The 18,990-nt window shown below is 41.6% G+C and overlaps 1 protein-coding gene and 1 pseudogene across 2 annotated transcripts in view; one reads left to right on the forward strand and one right to left on the reverse strand.

Annotated features, from left to right (window-relative positions):
• The window catches only part of TRIM33 (tripartite motif containing 33), a 164,980-nt gene extending 153,133 nt beyond the window's left edge, over positions 1-11,847 (reverse strand). For both annotated transcript variants that reach the window (XM_055403686.2, XM_055403685.2), the window contains exon 1: positions 11,246-11,847. In XM_055403686.2, the coding sequence (XP_055259661.1) occupies positions 11,246-11,771 (526 nt within the window). In that variant the 5' untranslated portion in view covers positions 11,772-11,847. The remainder of the gene's footprint in view (positions 1-11,245) is intronic.
• Positions 11,848-12,119: 272 nt separating this feature from the next.
• LOC148778095 (cytochrome c pseudogene) lies at positions 12,120-18,152 on the forward strand (annotated as a pseudogene).
• The last annotated feature ends 838 nt before the right edge of the window (positions 18,153-18,990 follow it).

Consider the following 18,990-nt stretch of genomic DNA (forward strand, 5'->3'; position numbering starts at 1 on the left):
TGGAGTGGGCTGCCACCTCCTTCTCCAATGTGTGAAAGTGAAAAGTGAAAGTGAAGTCGCTCAGTCGTGTCCGACCCTTAGCGACCCCACGGACTGCAGCCTACCAGGCTCCTCCATCCATGGGATTTTCTAGGCAAGTCAGCCTATAAAAACTCTAAATCAACATTTGCAGTTGGGGGCGGGAGGAGAAGGGGACGACGGAGAATGAGATGGCTGGATGGCATCACCGATTCTGTGGACATGGGTTTGAGTGTACTCCGGGAGTTGGTGATGGACAGGGAGGCCTGGCGTGCTGTGATTCATGGGGTCGCGGAGAGTCGGACACGACTGAGCGACTGAACTGAACTGAACTGAAGAAACACCAAACTAAAAATTTACTTCAGTGACTTTTCAATGGTGGCACCAGACAGAAGCAAAGGCTACTGTTTGGAGACCTGCTCCCAAAAACCAGGTCTGGCAGGATTCATAATTAAAGCCACAGGATATATATGCTCAAAATCCAAAACTATGAAACACTGGAAGACACCATCTACCATAATCTCGAAAAGGCAGAAGCAAGTAACAGTAGAACAGGACTTCAGGAACTTCAGATAATGGAATTATCGGATGGAATTATTTCAATATAAACATGAAATCAGTACACTTCAGATATTTAAAAAGTAAAATGAAAAACAAGAAAAACAAAGCAAACACAAATATAATTCAAGGGAAACATTTATAGTAAAAACAAAGTAATTATATAAGAACAACTAATAAAGGATGTGAAAGACTTTTCTAGGGGAAAAACTATATTAATATTCAAAAACAAAAGATTTAAGCAAATAGAAAAGCATACAATATTTCTGAACAGGCAGACACCACACTGTAAAGATAGCATTTTTCTCCCAAATTAATCTATATATTCAAAGCAATTCCAACATAAATACAGACAAGTTTTTAAAATGAACTTTCACAAGATGATTCTAATATAAGAGCTGAAAGTCTGGATCAGTCAAGATAATCTGGAGGGGGATGAAATTAATGTGTAGCAAGGTTTACTGTAGCTTTTATGAAAAGCACTAAAGGTAGGAAAAAGGGGGGAAGTTGATTTTTAAAAACCCTCTCATCTATCAAAGGACAGCTTTCTAAGTGTTAGTCACTCAGAACTCGAACTCAGAACTCAGAACTCGAACTCACTTAGTCGAGTTCGAATCTTTGTGACCCCATGGACTGTAGTTCGCCAGGCTTCTCTGTCCATGGAATTCTCCAGGCAAGAATACTGGAGTGGGTTGCCAATTCCTTCTCCAGCTTTCTAAAAAGAAAAAGTCTAGTATGTTAGTTTATCGTTGTGTAACAAATTATCCCAAAACTTAGTGGAGTAAAACAATTTCATTATCTTTCAGTTTCTTTGAGTCAGGAATCTGGGAATGATATGGAAAGTGGTTCTCTCTATGCTCAAATGAAACTGCAGTCAGATGTCAGCCAGGATTGCAGTTATCTAAAAGCCTGATCACGTTGGAAGATCCACCTCCAAAGTGGCTCATTTACATGGCTGGCAAGTTGGTCCTGGATGCTAGCAGACCCCAGTTCTTTTCAGAACTGTTAGGGTAACAGTTTGTTTTCACTGAGAACAAGGAATCCAAAGGATAAGGAAAAAGCTGTATACCTTTAATAAAGCCTCAGAAGTCACTGTTAATTCTGCTATATTCTGTTGGTCACCCAAACAAGCACTGTGAGCAAAGACTAAAGAAGGGTATAAATACTAGAGAGAACACTGGGGCCATCTTAGAGGTTGGCTATCACACCACGCCATAAATCTTCAATTTACATAACCAACAAAGTATCAGTATACAGAACTTACCAAGAATTCTTACAAATCAAAAATTTTTCTAAAATGTTAGCAAACTAAGGAGAAATAGAAGACATTTGGACATGTTATTCACAGAAGCAATAACAAACTGCACACAACAAGCATTCAAAAAGTATTTTTCCCTAGTACCACATAATTCATGCTATTTACACATCATTAAGATATAGATTTTAAATATTTTTCTAAAAACGGTGCATTTATGTTCACTCATCCTTGTTTTTTCCCACTCCCCCTTGGGACTGATGTCCATTCTAGAAGCTGGCTAAGGAAGAAGGTGATATAATCTGTGACCACAGAGGAGACAAAATTAATGTATACAACACCATGAGCCCAACCTCAGAACTTGTCCTCTGAAAAATAAAATGGTAGAACTCAGTCAACCAGTCATAAATAGGAAAAAACAAAATTAATAGATCCACAGCAAGTTATTTACAAAAGGTCCAACTCTGTAAGTTATTAAGTACTCTTTTCCTCTTTACGTTCTTTTGGGGACAAGCTTTTTATGAACTGTGATGGGTACCCCAAAATGAAGGACTATAAATGTATGAACCTGCCGTCTTCCACTATTCCATGGTTTGACACTCTTTCTAATGACTCTACATTATCACTTTATTATAGCCCCTTTAAAGAAGCAAGTCTCAAACTTTTTGTTCTCAGAATCCCTCTTACACTCAATCATTGAGAAACTAAAGTTTTTGTTTAGATGGGTTTTATCCATCAATATGTACTATAATAGAATGAAAAACTGGGGATTTTTACATATCTTATTTAATATAATGGGTTTTTTTAATTTTTATTTATTTTTTAATTTATTTAAATTGGTGGCTAATTACTTTACAATATTGTGGTGGTTTTTGCCATACATCGACATGAATCAGCCACAGCTGTACATGTTCCCCGCCCCCCCCCAAACCTCCCTCCCCATCCCATCCCTCTGGGTTTTCCCAGTACACTGGCTTTGAGTGCCCTGTTTCATACATCAAACTTGGACTGGTCCTCTATTTCACATATGGTAATATACATGTTTCAATGCTATTCTCTCAAATCATCCCACCCTGGCCTTCTCCCAGAGTTCAAAAGTCTGTTCTTTATATCTGTGTCTCTTTTGCTGTCTTGAATATAGGGCAGTCGTTACCATCTTTCTAAATTCCATATATATGCGTTAATATACTGTATTGTTGTTTTTCTTTGTCTTACTTCACTTTGTATAATAGGCTCCAGTTTAATCTACCTCATTAGAATCGACTCAAATTCATTCTTTTTAATAGCTGAGTAATACTGCATTGTGTATATGTACTACAACTTTCTGATCTACTCATCTGACAATGGACATCTACCTTGCTTCCATGTCCTAGCCATTGTAAACAGTGCTGCAATGAACATTGGGGTACATGTGTCTCCTTCAATTCTGGTTTCCTCAGTGTGTATGCCCAGCAGTGGCATACACTGGGTCATATGGCAGTTCTATTTCCAGTTAAAATTTTTATTTTCAACACCAAAAACATTTTGTATCAGGGTATAGCTGACTAACAGTAAATAATTGTTAATAATAATGTTTCATTAAAATGAATATTTTATTAATTCATTTAAAAATAAACATACAGAATGCTGAAGTAAAATATTTATCAGAAATAATTTCCAAAACAAAACAAAAAGTTTTAGTAAAGAGTGACACTGATTCGTATTTTTAAAAATCCCTTGAATATCCAGTTTAATAGATGTCTGAATATAGTTTTTGCATTTAACCTGTTGTGAGAGGTTGTTTTGTTTGAAGAATATAAGGAAAACTTGGCCTCACACAACCATTTTAAGAAAAAAGAGTATTTTAATAATCTTTTCAGACAATCTGTGGATACTCCTCTTTAATATATTTGAAAATTGCTGAGTTTTTATTTATTTCTTAAACATCAGTTGCAATGTGAAATTTACCAGAGTGATGAACTGTTACTCAAGTTAAAATCTATTGGTCTATTTTGCACTTTGAATCTTTTTTCTGTGTATGACTTTGTAATACCATGCATTGGTCATTTGGAAAATATCGGTTCACTATGTAGATCTTGGGCTTCCCTGGTGGCTCAGAGGTTAAAGCGTCTGCCTCCAATGCGGGAGACCCAGGTTCGTTCCCTGGGTCGGGAAGATCCCCTGGAGAAGGAAACGGTAACCCACTCCAGTATTCTTGCCTGGAGAATCCCATGGACGGAGAAGCCTGGTAGGCTACAGTCCACGGGGTCGCAAAGAGTCGGACACGACTGAGCGACTGAACAGACAGACAGACAGATGTAGATCTTATCAATGTTGACATTTCATTGAACAGCACCAAAAAAAAAAAAAAAGTATCACTACCAGCCTTATCAGAAAAGCCTTTAAATACTGATAAGATACAAGTTTCCCAAAATCCTAATTTTCATTTTAAAGCTCAATTTTTATCACTGGCAACATGAAAAAACATCAGTTGTTTTCCTGAAAGTGAGAGAGTTCAATTCATTCATTTTTAAGAAAATGGCTGCCAAACATCCACACCATAGTTTGTTAATCATTCTTTCAAGTAAAAATTATTTTCCAAGAAAAAAGGCAGCTAATCCAGAGCTTGGAATTCAAACAACTGCACGAGTACTTGTCTTACCGCACTTCAGTCTGCAGAAGCACTTTGTATTATCACATTTTATCACACACAATATTAAGGATCAAGATTTTAAAATTAATTTTTACTGCTTCAAGGACATAAAAGTAAAACTAACGTGACTTTTTTTGTTGGTGGTGGTAGTTTTACTCTAAGTATGTGATGGTGGAGATAGAATAACTTTTAAGAGGGGTCTGGAGGTACTATCTTAATTCCTGCTAAGGTGCCAAGCAATTTTATCCATCATTGATTTCCTATTATTAATACAAACATAAGACCAGTGAATAAAGCAAATAATGAATCAGTGTTAAAATGAAAACAGTTTCAACTTTGCCAACACCTAAAAGTGCATCAGAGACAATCCTCTCCCCACTGTCACCCCCCAACTCAGTTTTGTAGACCAACTTTGAGAAACTACTTTAAGTTACTATTCTCATTTAGTGTCCGTTAAGAGTATATATAAGGAAGTGAAAAGCAATTCGATTTTCCTAACTAAAACTTTTAGTGTAGAGATAGACATCATAAAGACTTTGGATTTAGAATATGAATTTACCTAAGTTTTAGGCAGCTGGAGAGATTTGGAAAGGAAGTAACTGTTAGATGTGCTCTATTTCATCAAATGTCAGAAAAACACCAACAATTTGCCTTCCTGCCTCTTCTTTCTGCTTATCGTGCTGCCGCTGCTGCTAAGTCACTTCAGTCGTGTCCGACTCTGTGTGACCCTATAGACGGCAACCCACCAGGCTCCCCCGTCCCTGGGATTCTCCAGGCAAGAACACTGGAGTGGGTTGCCATTTCCTTCTCCAATGCATGAAAGTGAAAAGTGAAAGTGAATTCGCTCAGTCGTGTCCGACTCTTAGCAACCCCATGGACTGCAGCCTACCAGGCTCCTCCGTCCATGGGATTTTCCAGGCAAGAATACTTGCCGCTGCTTATAGTGAGATAGAAGTCATCACAGAGGCAATGCAGGACAACTGGAAGTCAACAGAAATAAGAGCAGTACAATTTATTGGGGGCTTACCAGGTGTCAGGCACTATATGAAGCAATTTACAGTGTTCCTTTCCGTTCAGTCGCTCAGTCGTCTCCAACTCTTTGCAACCCGTGGACTGTAGCCTACCAGGCTTCTCCATCCATGGGATTCTCCAGGCAAGAATACTGGAGTGGGTTACCATTTCCTTCTCCAGGGGATCTTCCCGACCCAGGGATCGAACCTGGGTCTACCGCATTGGAGGCAGACGCTTTAACCTCTGAGCCACCAGTGTATTAACCCATTTAATCCTCACAATAACACTATATCTAAAGGAGATCAATCCTGGGTGTTCATTGGAAGGACTGATGCTAAAGTTGAAACTCCAATACTTTGGCCATCTCATGCGACGAGCTGACTCACTGGAAAAGAGTATGATGCTGGGAGGGATTGGGGGCAGGAGGAGAAGGGGACGACAGAGAATGAGATGGCTGGATGGCATCACCGACTTGATGGACATGAGTTTGAGTGAACTCCGGGATTTGGTGATGGACAGGGAGGCCTGGCGTGCTGTGATTCATGGGATCGCAAAGAGTCGGACACGACTGAGAGACTGAACTGAACAGGTATTATTAATCTTCTCAATTTACAGATGCTAAGTAACAAACCCACAGTTATTCAAGTAGTAAATAATAGAGCTCAAAAATAAATGCAGGCATTCTGACTGCAGTTTGATTCCTGAATTGTGTACATTTAACCAACCACAATGCTAGAAGTTGTTAAAGTGCTTCTGTTTGATACATCTTTAATGACTGATTGCTGATGACTATATTATCATTCAAAAACTCAAGTAGGGCCTAAAAATAATTCCCAGATAAGCCACACCCAGAACTAGCCAACTGCCATTTATTACACAGACTGCTGGAGAAAGACCTTTCAAGAACTCTACCCGAAGATTCCCCAGTGGTTCACCATGTGCTGTGCTAAGTCATTCCAGTGGTGTCAGACTCTGTGACCCTATGGACTATAAGAGCCTGCCAGGCCGTGTCCATGGGATTCTCCAGACAAGAATACTGCAGTGGGTTGCCATTTCCTCCTCCAGGGGATGTTACTGACCCACGGATCAAATCCACGTCTCTTATGTCTCCTGCATTGGCAGGAGGGTTCTTTACTGCTAGAACCACCTGGAAAGCCCATGCTCAGTGACAAAACCATTTTGAGGAAAAGCTCTTCACACTATATCCAGAAGTATTCTCTCTCACTTACAACATAAATATTGCCATCTCAGACTTTTCACAAAAAGTTGAAGATTCGTAAACAGAATCATTTTCCCATGTTGATTCTTCCATTATTCCCCACAAAAGGTAAGTATATTAAACTTATGTAGATGTGAAAAGTTAGCATTAAAAACAATAATGGAATCAGAATTTTACTGAATAAGAACTCAACTACTTCATATTCCAGACCTGGAGAGGCTGTCTAGCTGACCTGCCCAAAGCTACCCATTAAATTAATAGTAGCACCTAATGCAAGTTACTCCCAAATCAGATCTTCATCCACATCACCATGCTGTCTATGTCCTACTACAAAAGTCTCAACTGCTTCAAGAGTTCATCTGAGAGGCTATTCAGATGCATCAATACATATTTGCACTTTTATTAATACTTTATTAGATCTGCACATACCCACTACTGATTCTGACTCAACCTGAAAAAAACCTAAAAAAGTAAACACAAAAGCACTTTAAAAAGCTCACTACTGAGATTCAACAAATATTAACTAACTTATCTATTTTGATTTTCCAAATACTCCAAAAGCACATGAATCAGTTTTTCTTCTCAAAATACTTAAATCCATGCCTCTCAAAGTGTGAAAGGTTCCAGAATCAGAATTAACAAGATACTTATTAAAAATTCAAATTCCCAGTGTCACCCCCAATTAAACTGAAACAATCTCTTAAACTACCAAAACGGTATTTTAAAAAGCTCTCCATACAATTCTTATTCATCCAAAATCTATTTATTGAACATTCACTCTACAATATTCCAGTGGGAAACAAGGAACAAACAAGTAAACAAAAACAAGAAAACACTTTGGATTTTACCTGTGCAATGAAGAAATAAAGGTAGTATGTCAAAGAGCGACCTGGAAGACTACAATTGTCCCTTAGTAATCTCAAGGGATTGGTTCCAAAACCCCCGTCACATATGGGATAGCCAATTAACAGTACTTTAAAGAGCAACCAGACACAGAGTTTTCAGAGCAGTGAAAATACTTTGTACGATATTATGACAAATCCATGTTATTATACTACATTTGCTCAAACCCTCAGAATGTACAAAAAGAGTGAAACCCTAACATAAACTGTGGACTCTGGGTGATTATGATGTAGAGCCATCAACTCTCAAAAATGTACCACTCTGGTGAGGGATGCTGATAATGGGAGATACTATTTAGGTCTGGGAGGGTAGAGTTATATGGGAAATTTCCGTATCTTTCTTAATACTGCTGTAAACCTAAAATTGCTCTTTAAAAATAAAGCCTTAAAAAGAATAAAAGTCAGAAGGTCTTTCTGCAGAGGCAACATTTGAAGTGAGTAGCCCTTCACTTAAAAACAGTGTGTTCTAAACTTAGTGTGCATCAAAATCACCTGGACTTATAAATGATTTCTGGTTAGATGGTCTTGAGTGGGGCCCATTCCTAACAAAAGTGCAGATAATGTTGATGCTGCTAGTCCAGAAACCACACTTGGAGAATGATGTAACTAAAAGGAACAGCTAAAGGGTTTGAATAACTTTGGTGTGTTAGAAAAAGGAAAACAAGGCCATTAGAAGGGAGGGTAATGTCATTGCTTCGGAACCACTTAAGACAGTAAATCAAACTACCAACCATGCCTATCCAGACCAGAGATAGAATCACAGACTGTTCAGTAACACCTTACAACTGCAAAGCATTTCACAGTTTAAGAAAGTATTTTCACTTTCATTACTTAATTTGATTTAATGAGATATAAGTGAAGAACTATAAGCTACATTTTAGAGATAAAGAAACTGAAGGACAGAAACATGATGAACCTGAGGGAACCAGAAAAACAAAGGGCAGAACTGTGTTCCCCAACTTCAATCCAGTGTTCCTTCCAGACAACAAGTTTGATTTTTTTTCAAAAAGCAAAGCAAAAGATACACACAGGAGGTAATACTAAGTTATCTTCTAGACTCTGCTGCCTAAAAATATGGTGGCATCCAGATTTAATTTGTTCTAGAGGTTAGGAAGCAACACTACCTTAAGACTGACAGTATTTAGTCTCGTCTATTTATTTATCCGAGTTCAAAAACAAAGGATGACGAAGTGAAGAGGACATTTACACACAATTATTCTCTGTCCTACATAAATAAAACTTAACTAATTTCATAACCTCAGTCCCTTAGCCACATCAATCAAACACAATTTTCATCTTGTATCCCCTCTAAATCTCTCACGTAATCCAGGTTCCCACAAGAACACTGAATCTCACAAGTCTTAACTATACTCATGAGGCCCTCAGCAGCTAGTTTTACACCCATTATCCACCCTCCCTATACCCATTATCATTTAGTATCTTCTCCATCAATTAAACCCTCCCCCATTCTTACCTGCAGGTCTCAATACACTTCAAATCCAAAACTGAAATCATTACATCCTCCCTCCAAAACACACACACACACACACCTGTTTCTGTGCCTGAATTATCTGATTTCGTATTAATAGCACTGCCACCCACCAAACAAGAAACCTGGAACTTGCCCTAGACACCTGTGTCTCTCTCACACCAATCTCAGTTGGCCCCTCATCTCCGTTCTCAGTGCTACTAACAATTAAGTTACCATCAATGATAAACTAGCTGCCATTTCACTAATAACTACCATGTACTAGTCACTTTGTTACACATATTAGTACCATGTACTAATTACTTTAAGTCACTTCATTCTATCAATAACTTTATCAGGTAGATAATTTTTGTCCTTGTAAAATTAATCTGTCCAACTCACAAGCAAGAGGTGACCAAGTAGGCATCCAAGAAAAACGTTTTCTCCAGAAGTCCATACCTTTCTCCCATAACAAAACACTTCCTTCTTCAACACCTGATGACAGTCCTTTACCGGATAACTTCTCTCCTAGATTACTGCCAGAATTTTCGTTAACTAGTCCTGCCTCAAGTTTTTTCTTCCCTTCCCTTTCAATGTGCCCCCAAGCAATCTTTCTAGATCACAAATGTCATCCTTTTATCCTAATACAAAAATCTGTGACGTGACTTCCCTGGTGGTCCAGTGGCTAAGACGCGGCACTTCCAATGCAGGAGGCCCAGGTTCAATCCCTGGTCAGGGAACTAGATCCCACATGCCACAACTAAAAGACCCCGCATGCTGCAAGGAAGACCCTTGCAGGATAAATAAATATTAAAAAAAAAAAAAAATCTGTGAGGGACTCCCTTTAGTCTATCTACAATATACTAGGATACAGTCTACAGGATGAATCCAAAACCCTTTAGTACAGGTCGACGATCCCTTACCTTCTTTGAAGCTTTAAAGTTTTTTCATGAGTCTGCAAAACCCACCCTGAACTGTATAGGGGGTTATTTCTCTGTACCATTAGTGATATTCATATGTCTCGCTATAGAAACATTAATACTCAATAAGGCATTGTTAACCCAGACCCCGCTGGAGCACTGAAGACCTCAGCAGGAAAAAGAAGAATTTTCAAAGCATTCTGACCTCTAAAACACACCTGGTCCCAAGAGCTTCAGGTAAGGGATTGTGACCTCTTACCTACTCAGCCCATCAAACCAACTTAATTTCCAGTGATGACCTGATCCGTCCCAGGAATGTATAAGGTGCCCAGTGTTCTGAAAACTCTACAACTCAGTGACCTACTCACCCTTCAAGAAATCTACTCGGATTGCTTTTCAGTGAAGTTTTCCTGACCTTCTCTAGACTGTGACACAACCACTGTATCCACCTCCACTGCTGTATCTTACACGTCTGTTTCCCCTATGTTGGGCAGTAAACCGGCTCCTCACTATTTTATCCAACCGTAGCACAGTATCCGAAACACTAAGGGTCCATTAATGTCCAAGAACTGAAATTCAACCCAAGTCTCCCTAACACCCAATTCCCTTTAAAGTTCAGTTCTCCTTTACTCCTAAACCTAAGGTTTTTTCCCTAGCCATACAGGCCCCTTCACAGCGATTTTGTTTCCAGAGTTCCTTCTCAATGTCATCCTATAGTTACTTTCTACCAGACGCCTTTTCTTAGCCCCAAATTCTCCGGTGCCCTTTAACCTCCTTAGTCCTTCTTTCCCCTAGCTTAGAACAGGTATCCCTCTAAGGCAATTCATCCTCACTGCCCTTATCTCCTACCTACTCCCTCCTCAACACCTCTCGGGGCTGGGCCCTCCCTTGAAAACGCTTCTCACAGGCGGATATCCAGACCCCCTCTTCGCTCACAATCCGTTCCATCAGCTCCCGAACCTGCGCTCGGCCCGAGTCCACGCCTTCCCGGCCCGTATCTGCACAACACGAACCTCCCCGGCAGCCGGCGTCCCCTCCCCCAGCCTCTCGCAGCCGGCACCCCTCCCTTCACCCTCCCCGTCTCTCTGGAGGCTCAGCTTCTCTGAAAACTGTCCCAGGAGCCGTGTCTTTCACCTCTGAGACTCCTCAGGATCACGCCGGTCCGAGCAGCCCCGCGCCCGAGTACTCTCAGAGGACCCCAGATCCTGCTCGGCACAGCAAACCCCCTTCGGCCCAGACCTTGGGCCGGGCCTCCCGCTCACCTTGCTGGATGTCTCCGTTGCTGCCCCCCGGGATGGGCACGTTGAGTTGGCGCTCGGGCTCAGGCAGGCAGCGCAGGCAGAAGGAGTGGAGACAGGGCAAGAGCTTGGGCTCCGCCTCACGCCGGCTCTGCAGGCTCTGCTGACACACGGCGCAGGTGTCCAGCAGCGAGGCTGGCGGTCCAGGAGGCGGCCCCGCCGAGGGACCCGGAGCAGGAGCCGAGGCCGGGGCTGGGGCTGGCGTCGATACCGCCCCCCCGGGAACTCCAGGGCCCACTGAGGCTGCAGGGGCTGAGGCAGCCGGGGCCGAGCCCGAGGAGGCCGCGGCCACCCCCCCGTCGTCGGGCCCGGCCGCGCCGCTCTCCGCGCCGGCCCTGCCGCCTTCCTCCTCCTCCTCCTCCACCAGCACCGCGGCGAGAGGCGGCTCCGCCTCCTGCGCCGCGGGCCCGGCGGCTCCGGCAGTCACCGGCGCGCTACTGCTGTCCCCGCCGCCGCTCTCAGCCTCGCCGCCGCCTTTGTTTTCCGCCATGTTTTCCTCTTTGAACCCGCCGGACCGCCCCGCGCCGCCCGCCGCCGCCGCCGCCGCCGCCCCCAGCCCCAGCCGCAGCCGCAGCGAGAGCGGCCGCCGAGAACGAGCAGGCTAGAGAACGAACGAGAGCGCGCGCGCACGCGGCACCCCCAGCCTCGCGTCGCGCGGTTGCTGGAGGGCGGGCGCGGCGCGCGCACGTACGCACGGACGTCCTCCGGAGGGAGGCGGGAACTCCGGGCGCGGGCGCGCAGCCGTCCAGTTTGCCCCTCCCGACCTCTGGGGCCCGCACGTATGATTCCGCCCAGCTGCAGTTCCGTTCGCAGTGAGCCTCAAGCCAGAGACTGCTGACGCTGAACTACCCTTAGTCGCGGGTGGTTAAGAACTCGGACGCGGCCGCTGTACGGAGAGGAGCGGGAACCGGTGGAAGGCCGGGGTTGCTTCCTGCGGAGCGAGCGACTCTCGGGTGGCGCGGTTCCCAGGGTGGGCGCATCTCCGAGGAAACCTCCCTCCGCGCGGGGTTAGACTCCCAGGCCTCCTGGGTCTCTGTGCTTTAATTGGCCGCGTTCCTTTGGATGATTGTATCTCTCGGGAGCAGTAAAGGAAGGATTTTTGTTTTTAACTGGCGGCGTACCAGAAATAGACCGAAAAAACTCAGTGAAGAAAAAAAAAAACTCTTTAACCGCTATTTTTAGCTTCTTAAGGTGATTGTTTCTCTGCCGTTGCTACGCATCAGAAAACCAATCAACTGTGAGGCTTTTTCAGAGCGGAGATGTTACAGGACCACACCCCAGACCTGCATCAGGAAGTGAGGGAGAGCTGATGAATGTTGAATGCGCTTTGACTGACTGATGGGCGTCGGTTTGAGAAGTCACGCTCTAACCAATATTATGTCCTCAGAGTCCCACTTTGTGTCCTGGCATGAGTTGAGTCGCAAATGCCCTAACAAGTGTAGCAGCTTTTAGAAAGGGTTGTCTTTATTTGGGAAACAAGTACTATGGCTGTTTTAATGTTCAGATCATGAAGTACTTTCCTCTTCTGACAGTGTTCCCAAGAAATGTTATTCTTCAGCTGGTATAAGTCCTTACAATAAGCCACCTCGAAACATTTTTCATTTATTCGTTCAAAACAGTGACCTCTTACTATGTGATAGGTAATGTTTAGAGATGCTAGGATTGCAGCAGGGAACAAAGGAGACCCTTGACTTTCAAGGAGTTTGCAATCTGGGGGAAGAGTGAAATAAATATATGCAGGGAATGATAAAAGCTAGGAAGGGAGAAAAAGAATTCAGATTAGAAATGATTGGGCAGTCCTCTGTTGATCAAGCTTTGGTTCTCTTGCAGAAGAGTGTTCTAATCAGGAACAAGCAGTAATTACAAAGGGCCTGAGGTAGACAGATTCTTGGCTTGTTATACAGTCTGTGTGACTGGAGTGACTTGACAGGCAAAGAGAAGTTGAAGAGGAGATTAAAGGAGCCGGTCACATACAGAGATGGCCTTCAACTTGCTAAACTTTTGTGTCTTGGAAAAGAACTTTGAAAAACTGCTTTCCCGCCTCAAACAATCTTAAGATGATCATGAAAAAATTTCATCAAGAGTGTAAATAGTTACAGAGACTGCCATTTCTGACATTTTGCATTACTAACATTTTTCAGTTGTCACATTAATTTCAAATCTACCCAGTGGAAAGGTAAACAAGTGGTTTAACAAGCATCGTCCATTTAAAAAATACATAATCAAAAGTGTTCCACTTCATTACATATTAAACATAAAAAGTAAAATGTTAATTGGGAATGTCTCTTAATGAGATGACTGGTAGGTTCTTTTTTAGTTTGTGTAGACATAGATGTATATAACATTGCTAGGAAGAGATACAGTCCTGTATCACGTTTTTATTGACTTAAGTCACTGCATTAAAAAAAGTGTATACGTGTATGTATACAGATATACATATATAAATGAGAGTCAGATCATAAAGAGGGCTGAGTGCCAAAGAATTGATGCTTTCAAACTGTGGTACTAGAGAAGACTTGAGAGTCCCTTGGACTGCAAGGAGATCAAACCAGTCAATCCTAAAGGAAATCAGTCCTGAATGTTCACTGCAAGGACTGATGCTGAAGCTCCAAGATTGAGGGCAGGAGGGAAAATGGGTGACAGAAGATAAGATGGTTGGGTGACATCACCGACTCAGTGGACATGAGTTTGAGCAAACCCCGAGAGATAGTGGAGGACAAGGAAGTCTGGCGTGCTGCAGTTTATAGGGTAGCAAAGAGTTGGGACACAATTTAGTGACTGAACAACGAACAACAGTACCTGTCACATGGTAAACATGAAATGAATGTAAAAGTAGACCCAAAGGTTCATGAAGGGAGCACAACTGGAGGTAGAAACAAAGGTACCTGAGAGAAAAAAAAGAAACCATACTAAGGACTGAACTATAAGGATCCCACCATTTCCCTGACATTGGCTATCTTTTACGCCAACTGCCTTGCACGAACACTGTAGGAAAAACAGTTCTGAAAAGAAGAGAGATATCAATCGGTGCTAGTAGCTTTGGTTGTGGAGGAAACTGCCCTGATGTTGCTGGTAAACAGAAAAGGAGAGAACCGGTGGGGGCTGCTACAGCCCCTCCTGGCCTTGGAGAAATTCCCAACCTCTCCCTAGAGGCTGTCTCCAGTGGATGATGGCTCGCCAGTGGCGTCTCTTGGGCTCTAGCTCCTGGAGGATGTTGTGAGTTTATATTTTTAACATAGTGCTCATCAAGAGATACATATCATCTTTTCCCCAAGATGTGGGGAAAATTATCTCATTATCCAGGCCTTGCTATGCTATGTATCTAAACCATGCTGTATATTCTGCTGCCCGTGGCTTCATTCAAAGGGATTTGCAAGAGGAAAAAGGAAATGGAAGAGATCACATATAATTAGAAAGAAATCCATTTTAAATAAAATTTGATATTAAAAAGTCAGCTTAAATATCTTATAAATTCTATATTTAGCATTTCTACTACTTTTATTTTATTATAATTGTGCTATAAAAGTTATTATGAATTGAACTGTGTTTTCCCCATAAAAACATATGTTGAAGTCATAACCACCAGTTCCTCAGAATATGACATCATTTGGAAAAAGAACCATTGCAGATATAATTAGCTAAGATGAGGTCCTACTGGAGCAGGCTGAAGCCCTAATCGAATATGACTGTTGTCCTTACAAGACAAAGCTTCCCTGGTGGCTCCGTACGTAAACAATCCATCTGCAATGCTGGAGATACAGGAGATGCGGGTTCGCTCGCTGGGTTGGGAAAATACCCTGGATGAGGAAATGGCAACCCACTCCAGTATTCCTGTCTGAAAAATCCCATGGACAGAAGAGCCTGGCAGGCTATAGTCCATGTGGTCTCAAAGAGGTAGACATGACTCAGCACAGAGCACAAGGTACATGGTACCTTAAAAAAACAATGGCCATATGAAAACAGAGAGATACACAGGAAGAATATCATCAGATATCCAAGTTACGCAGTTTCAAAACAAAATCCAAGAGGCAAAGATTGCTGGCAAACCACCAGAGACAAGGAAAGACTTCCTTCATAGATTTCAAAAGTACCATGGCTCTGCTGACACCATTGATTTTGGACTTATAGCCTCCAGAATTGTGAGACAATAAATTTCTGTTCTTTTAAGCCACAGTTTGTGGTACTTTGTTATAGAAAAAAATTAAAAAAAAAAAAAAGAACTTTCCAGCTATCCAGAAAAGAGAAAGAGCACTGGGAGTGAGCAATGGTGAGAGCATAACTCATGAACTGGGTACAAGAGGTTGGCAGCAGTGAGGCGGAGTAGCCCAAGAGTACCATGAAGGTTTGCAATGGCCAGTTCTGTCATTCTTGGACAGAGCAGCCTTGGTTGTCAGCAGGATTGGAAGCAATTCACAAAGACCAGCAGAGGAATGCTGAACTGCAGTTAAGATTTGGGGCATTTCTGTTAATGCGCCATGCTTACAATCATGAGTGGGTGAGACTAGGGGATATAAAGGTGACATTTTTGGGATTTAAAGTTCACTTCTCTGAACACGGGTACATAAGCGCATGTACCTTGGTTTAGCATGTCTTCGGACTTATCAGAAAGTTCACTTTCACAGCAAGGACCTTCCTAATGCGTGTGTCAAAAGACCAAAATTTAAATGGATGATGTTGAGAAGGGCAAGATTTTTGTCCAGAAACATGCCCAGTGCTCCACCGTGGAAAAGCAAAGCAAGTACAGGAATGGTCTGGATGGAAGACAGGTCAGGTCCCTGGATTCTCTTACACTAATGCCAATAAGAACAAAGGCATCACCTGGGAGAAGAGTATTTGGAAAACCCCAAGAAGTACATCCCTGGAACAAAAATAATCTTTGCTAGTTAAAAAAGCAGCAAGGGCGGACTTGATAGCTTATCTCAGAGCTTCTAATGAGGAGTAGTTGGCCCACTGCCTTATTTCTTCAAAACAGAAAGCTTCTTTTATGTGTAACATTTAAATTGATCACATATACCAGAATTCAGATCATGAATGGCTGATAGAATATTTCTGTTGGACAGTCCTGATTTAAATAAGATTGACTGTGGTTAAATTAATATATTCAGCTTTTTGAATTTTTATCATAATTCCAATTCAACAAGTACTATCACTGTTTCCCTCTTCTAAAGATTTGACGTAATGTCCAGCATTTCAAAGAAATGCTGAAAGCCATTTCAAAACCTATAGAAGACTGGTTTTAATTTAGATTTATAGAACTGATTATATGGACATAAAATCAATATTTAAATACTGGGAAATCCCTTTATTGTCTCATAGAATTGAGCAAGATTCACCTGCATTTCAATTTTTGTTCATTAGACTGTAAAGGGCTGGAGATAAGGTAGCAATGTCCTCTTTATCATTTTGGTCTTAACTGTGCCAATCCAAAATTCCGTGTATCTAAAATTTTGCCTTTTGGGAATTCCCTGATGGTCCAATGGCTAGGATTCTGCAGTCTCACTGCTGAGAGCCCGGATTCAATCCCTGATCAGGGAACTATTAATAAAATCTCACAAGCCATGCAGTGCAGTCAAAAAGAAAATAAAATGTTGCCTTTTACTTAATGAAAGGCATTTTCATGTGGTTTATGTAAGATATCAAAGAATATTTAACACTTTTCACATTTTATTGATGACCTATAATAGCAGATGCTTTTAAAAGTTAGTGTGATAGGATATGAGCAAATTAAATTTTGCTTGTAAATCCTTTCAGTCTTAGACTGAATTATAATTCAGGGTTGTCTTTAAATGACTATTCAAAAACACATGAAACTGTAAAACTCCTGTACATTGTGACTTGTAATAATGTTTTTGCAAACTCATTAGAAGGATTAAAGTACAGCCGGTATGCCATCAGCACAAATTTGTAACTTATGTCGTCATAAGGCTTAAGATAATTAAAAACAAAATCTTAGAAAAAATAAAATTCATTTCTCAGCATTTCATGATGTTGGGCAAAGTGCACTTTGGTTTCCTGGTGCTGTTTTCTGAGTTTGAGAACCGCAGCTCATGTGACGAGTTGACTCACTGGAAAAGACTCTGATGCTGGGAAGGATTGGGGGCGGGAGGAGAAGGGGACAACAGAGAATGAGATGGCTGGATGGCATCACCAACTCAATGGACATGAGTTTGAGTGAACTCCAGGAGTTGGTGATGGACAGGGAGGCCTGGCGTGTTGTGATTCATGGGGTCGCAGAGAGTCGGACACGACTGAGCAACTGAACTGAACTGAAGTACCAAGAAAAGTCTTCCCAGGTGATGCTAGTGGTAAAGTACCCACCTGCCAATGCAGGAGACATAAGTTTGATCCCTGAGTTTGGAAGATCCCCTGGAAAACAGCATAGCATCCCACTCCAGTATTCTTACCTGGAAATTCCAAGGACAGAGGTAGGCTATAGTCCATATGGTCGCAACAACTCTGATAGGACAAGCGATTCAGCCCTCATGCAGAGTACCAAGAAAAGAGGGACAAATGACAGAATTCTGATTGCTAGCTCTTCGGCTTTTCTATATTTCTAAAGCCTTCCAAGGCACATGGTTAATCCCAGTAGTAAAAACAACATTTTAAACAGCAGTTTACAATTTGTAAAGTGATTTCACACACATTATCTTTATTTCTTGCAACCAGTAAGATACATTCCAATTTCGATAATAAACAGACTTCATAATGTGAGTGTCCTTTACTGTTATTAGCTCACTGCTGTTATACAATAAGGTTGTTCTCAATTTTTGCTATTATAAATAATACTGTGATAAGCATTGTGATGAATAATACTTTGCATGTCTATAGTTATTTTTTTCTGAATATTCCTAAAGATAGAATTGCTGATTCAACAAATATAGCCATTGTAAAAAAAATTTAATATGTAAATAAAAGTTATTAGGTTATTAAATAACTGGATTGTGCTTGATGTTTTTGCCACTACAGATAAAGATAAATTAATGTGCAATCTGTTTTTCAAATTTGTTTCTAAAATTCTGTTTCCTCACATCCCACTTACTCCTCAATCTCCTCTGGCGTGGCCTCCATTTCCAACAGCTCTTGCTAAGGTCATCAAGGACCGCCATGTTTTTTTTAAATCCAGTAGATGTATCTCATTCCTAACCTTATTTGTCTTCTCAGTGGGATTTCATATCTTTGACCATTCTCTCTTGTAGAATCACTTTCTCCCGTGGTTTTCATGACACCACACTCTTCTACCTCTTCTACTGCTGTTTTTCTTTTACAAACCATGTTGGGGTCCCTAAGAACAGACTAGAAGAACTCACAGGACTCAAAAGAGCTGGTATACAAATGGTTATGGTATATTACAGTGAAAGGAACAAATTAAAATCAGCAAAGGTAAAAGGTGCATGGAGAAAAGTCCACAAGAAAACAGGCACAAATTCCAGGTGTCTGCTCCCAGTGAAGTTGCATGCACAAATTCTCCCAGCAATGACTTGTGACACCTTTGTGAAGTGTTACCAAACAGGCAAGTTCACCCAAGCCTTGGTATACAAGGTTTTAACTGTGGGGGAGAGTTTGTCTCATAGGTATGGGATCACCCACATAACTGACCTCAGCTGTTTGAATTCCAACGTGCAGAGGTCAAACTGATACATCATAGCCCAAGGCCTCAAGCATACTAAAACAAGCATTCAGCATAAAGCACACTGATTCAGCCAAAGTAA

This window comes from Moschus berezovskii, chromosome 4 (genome assembly GCF_049115385.1).
Source record: "Moschus berezovskii isolate FMDL1 chromosome 4, NW_MosBer_1.0, whole genome shotgun sequence".
NCBI classification, from domain to species: domain Eukaryota; kingdom Metazoa; phylum Chordata; class Mammalia; order Artiodactyla; family Moschidae; genus Moschus; species Moschus berezovskii.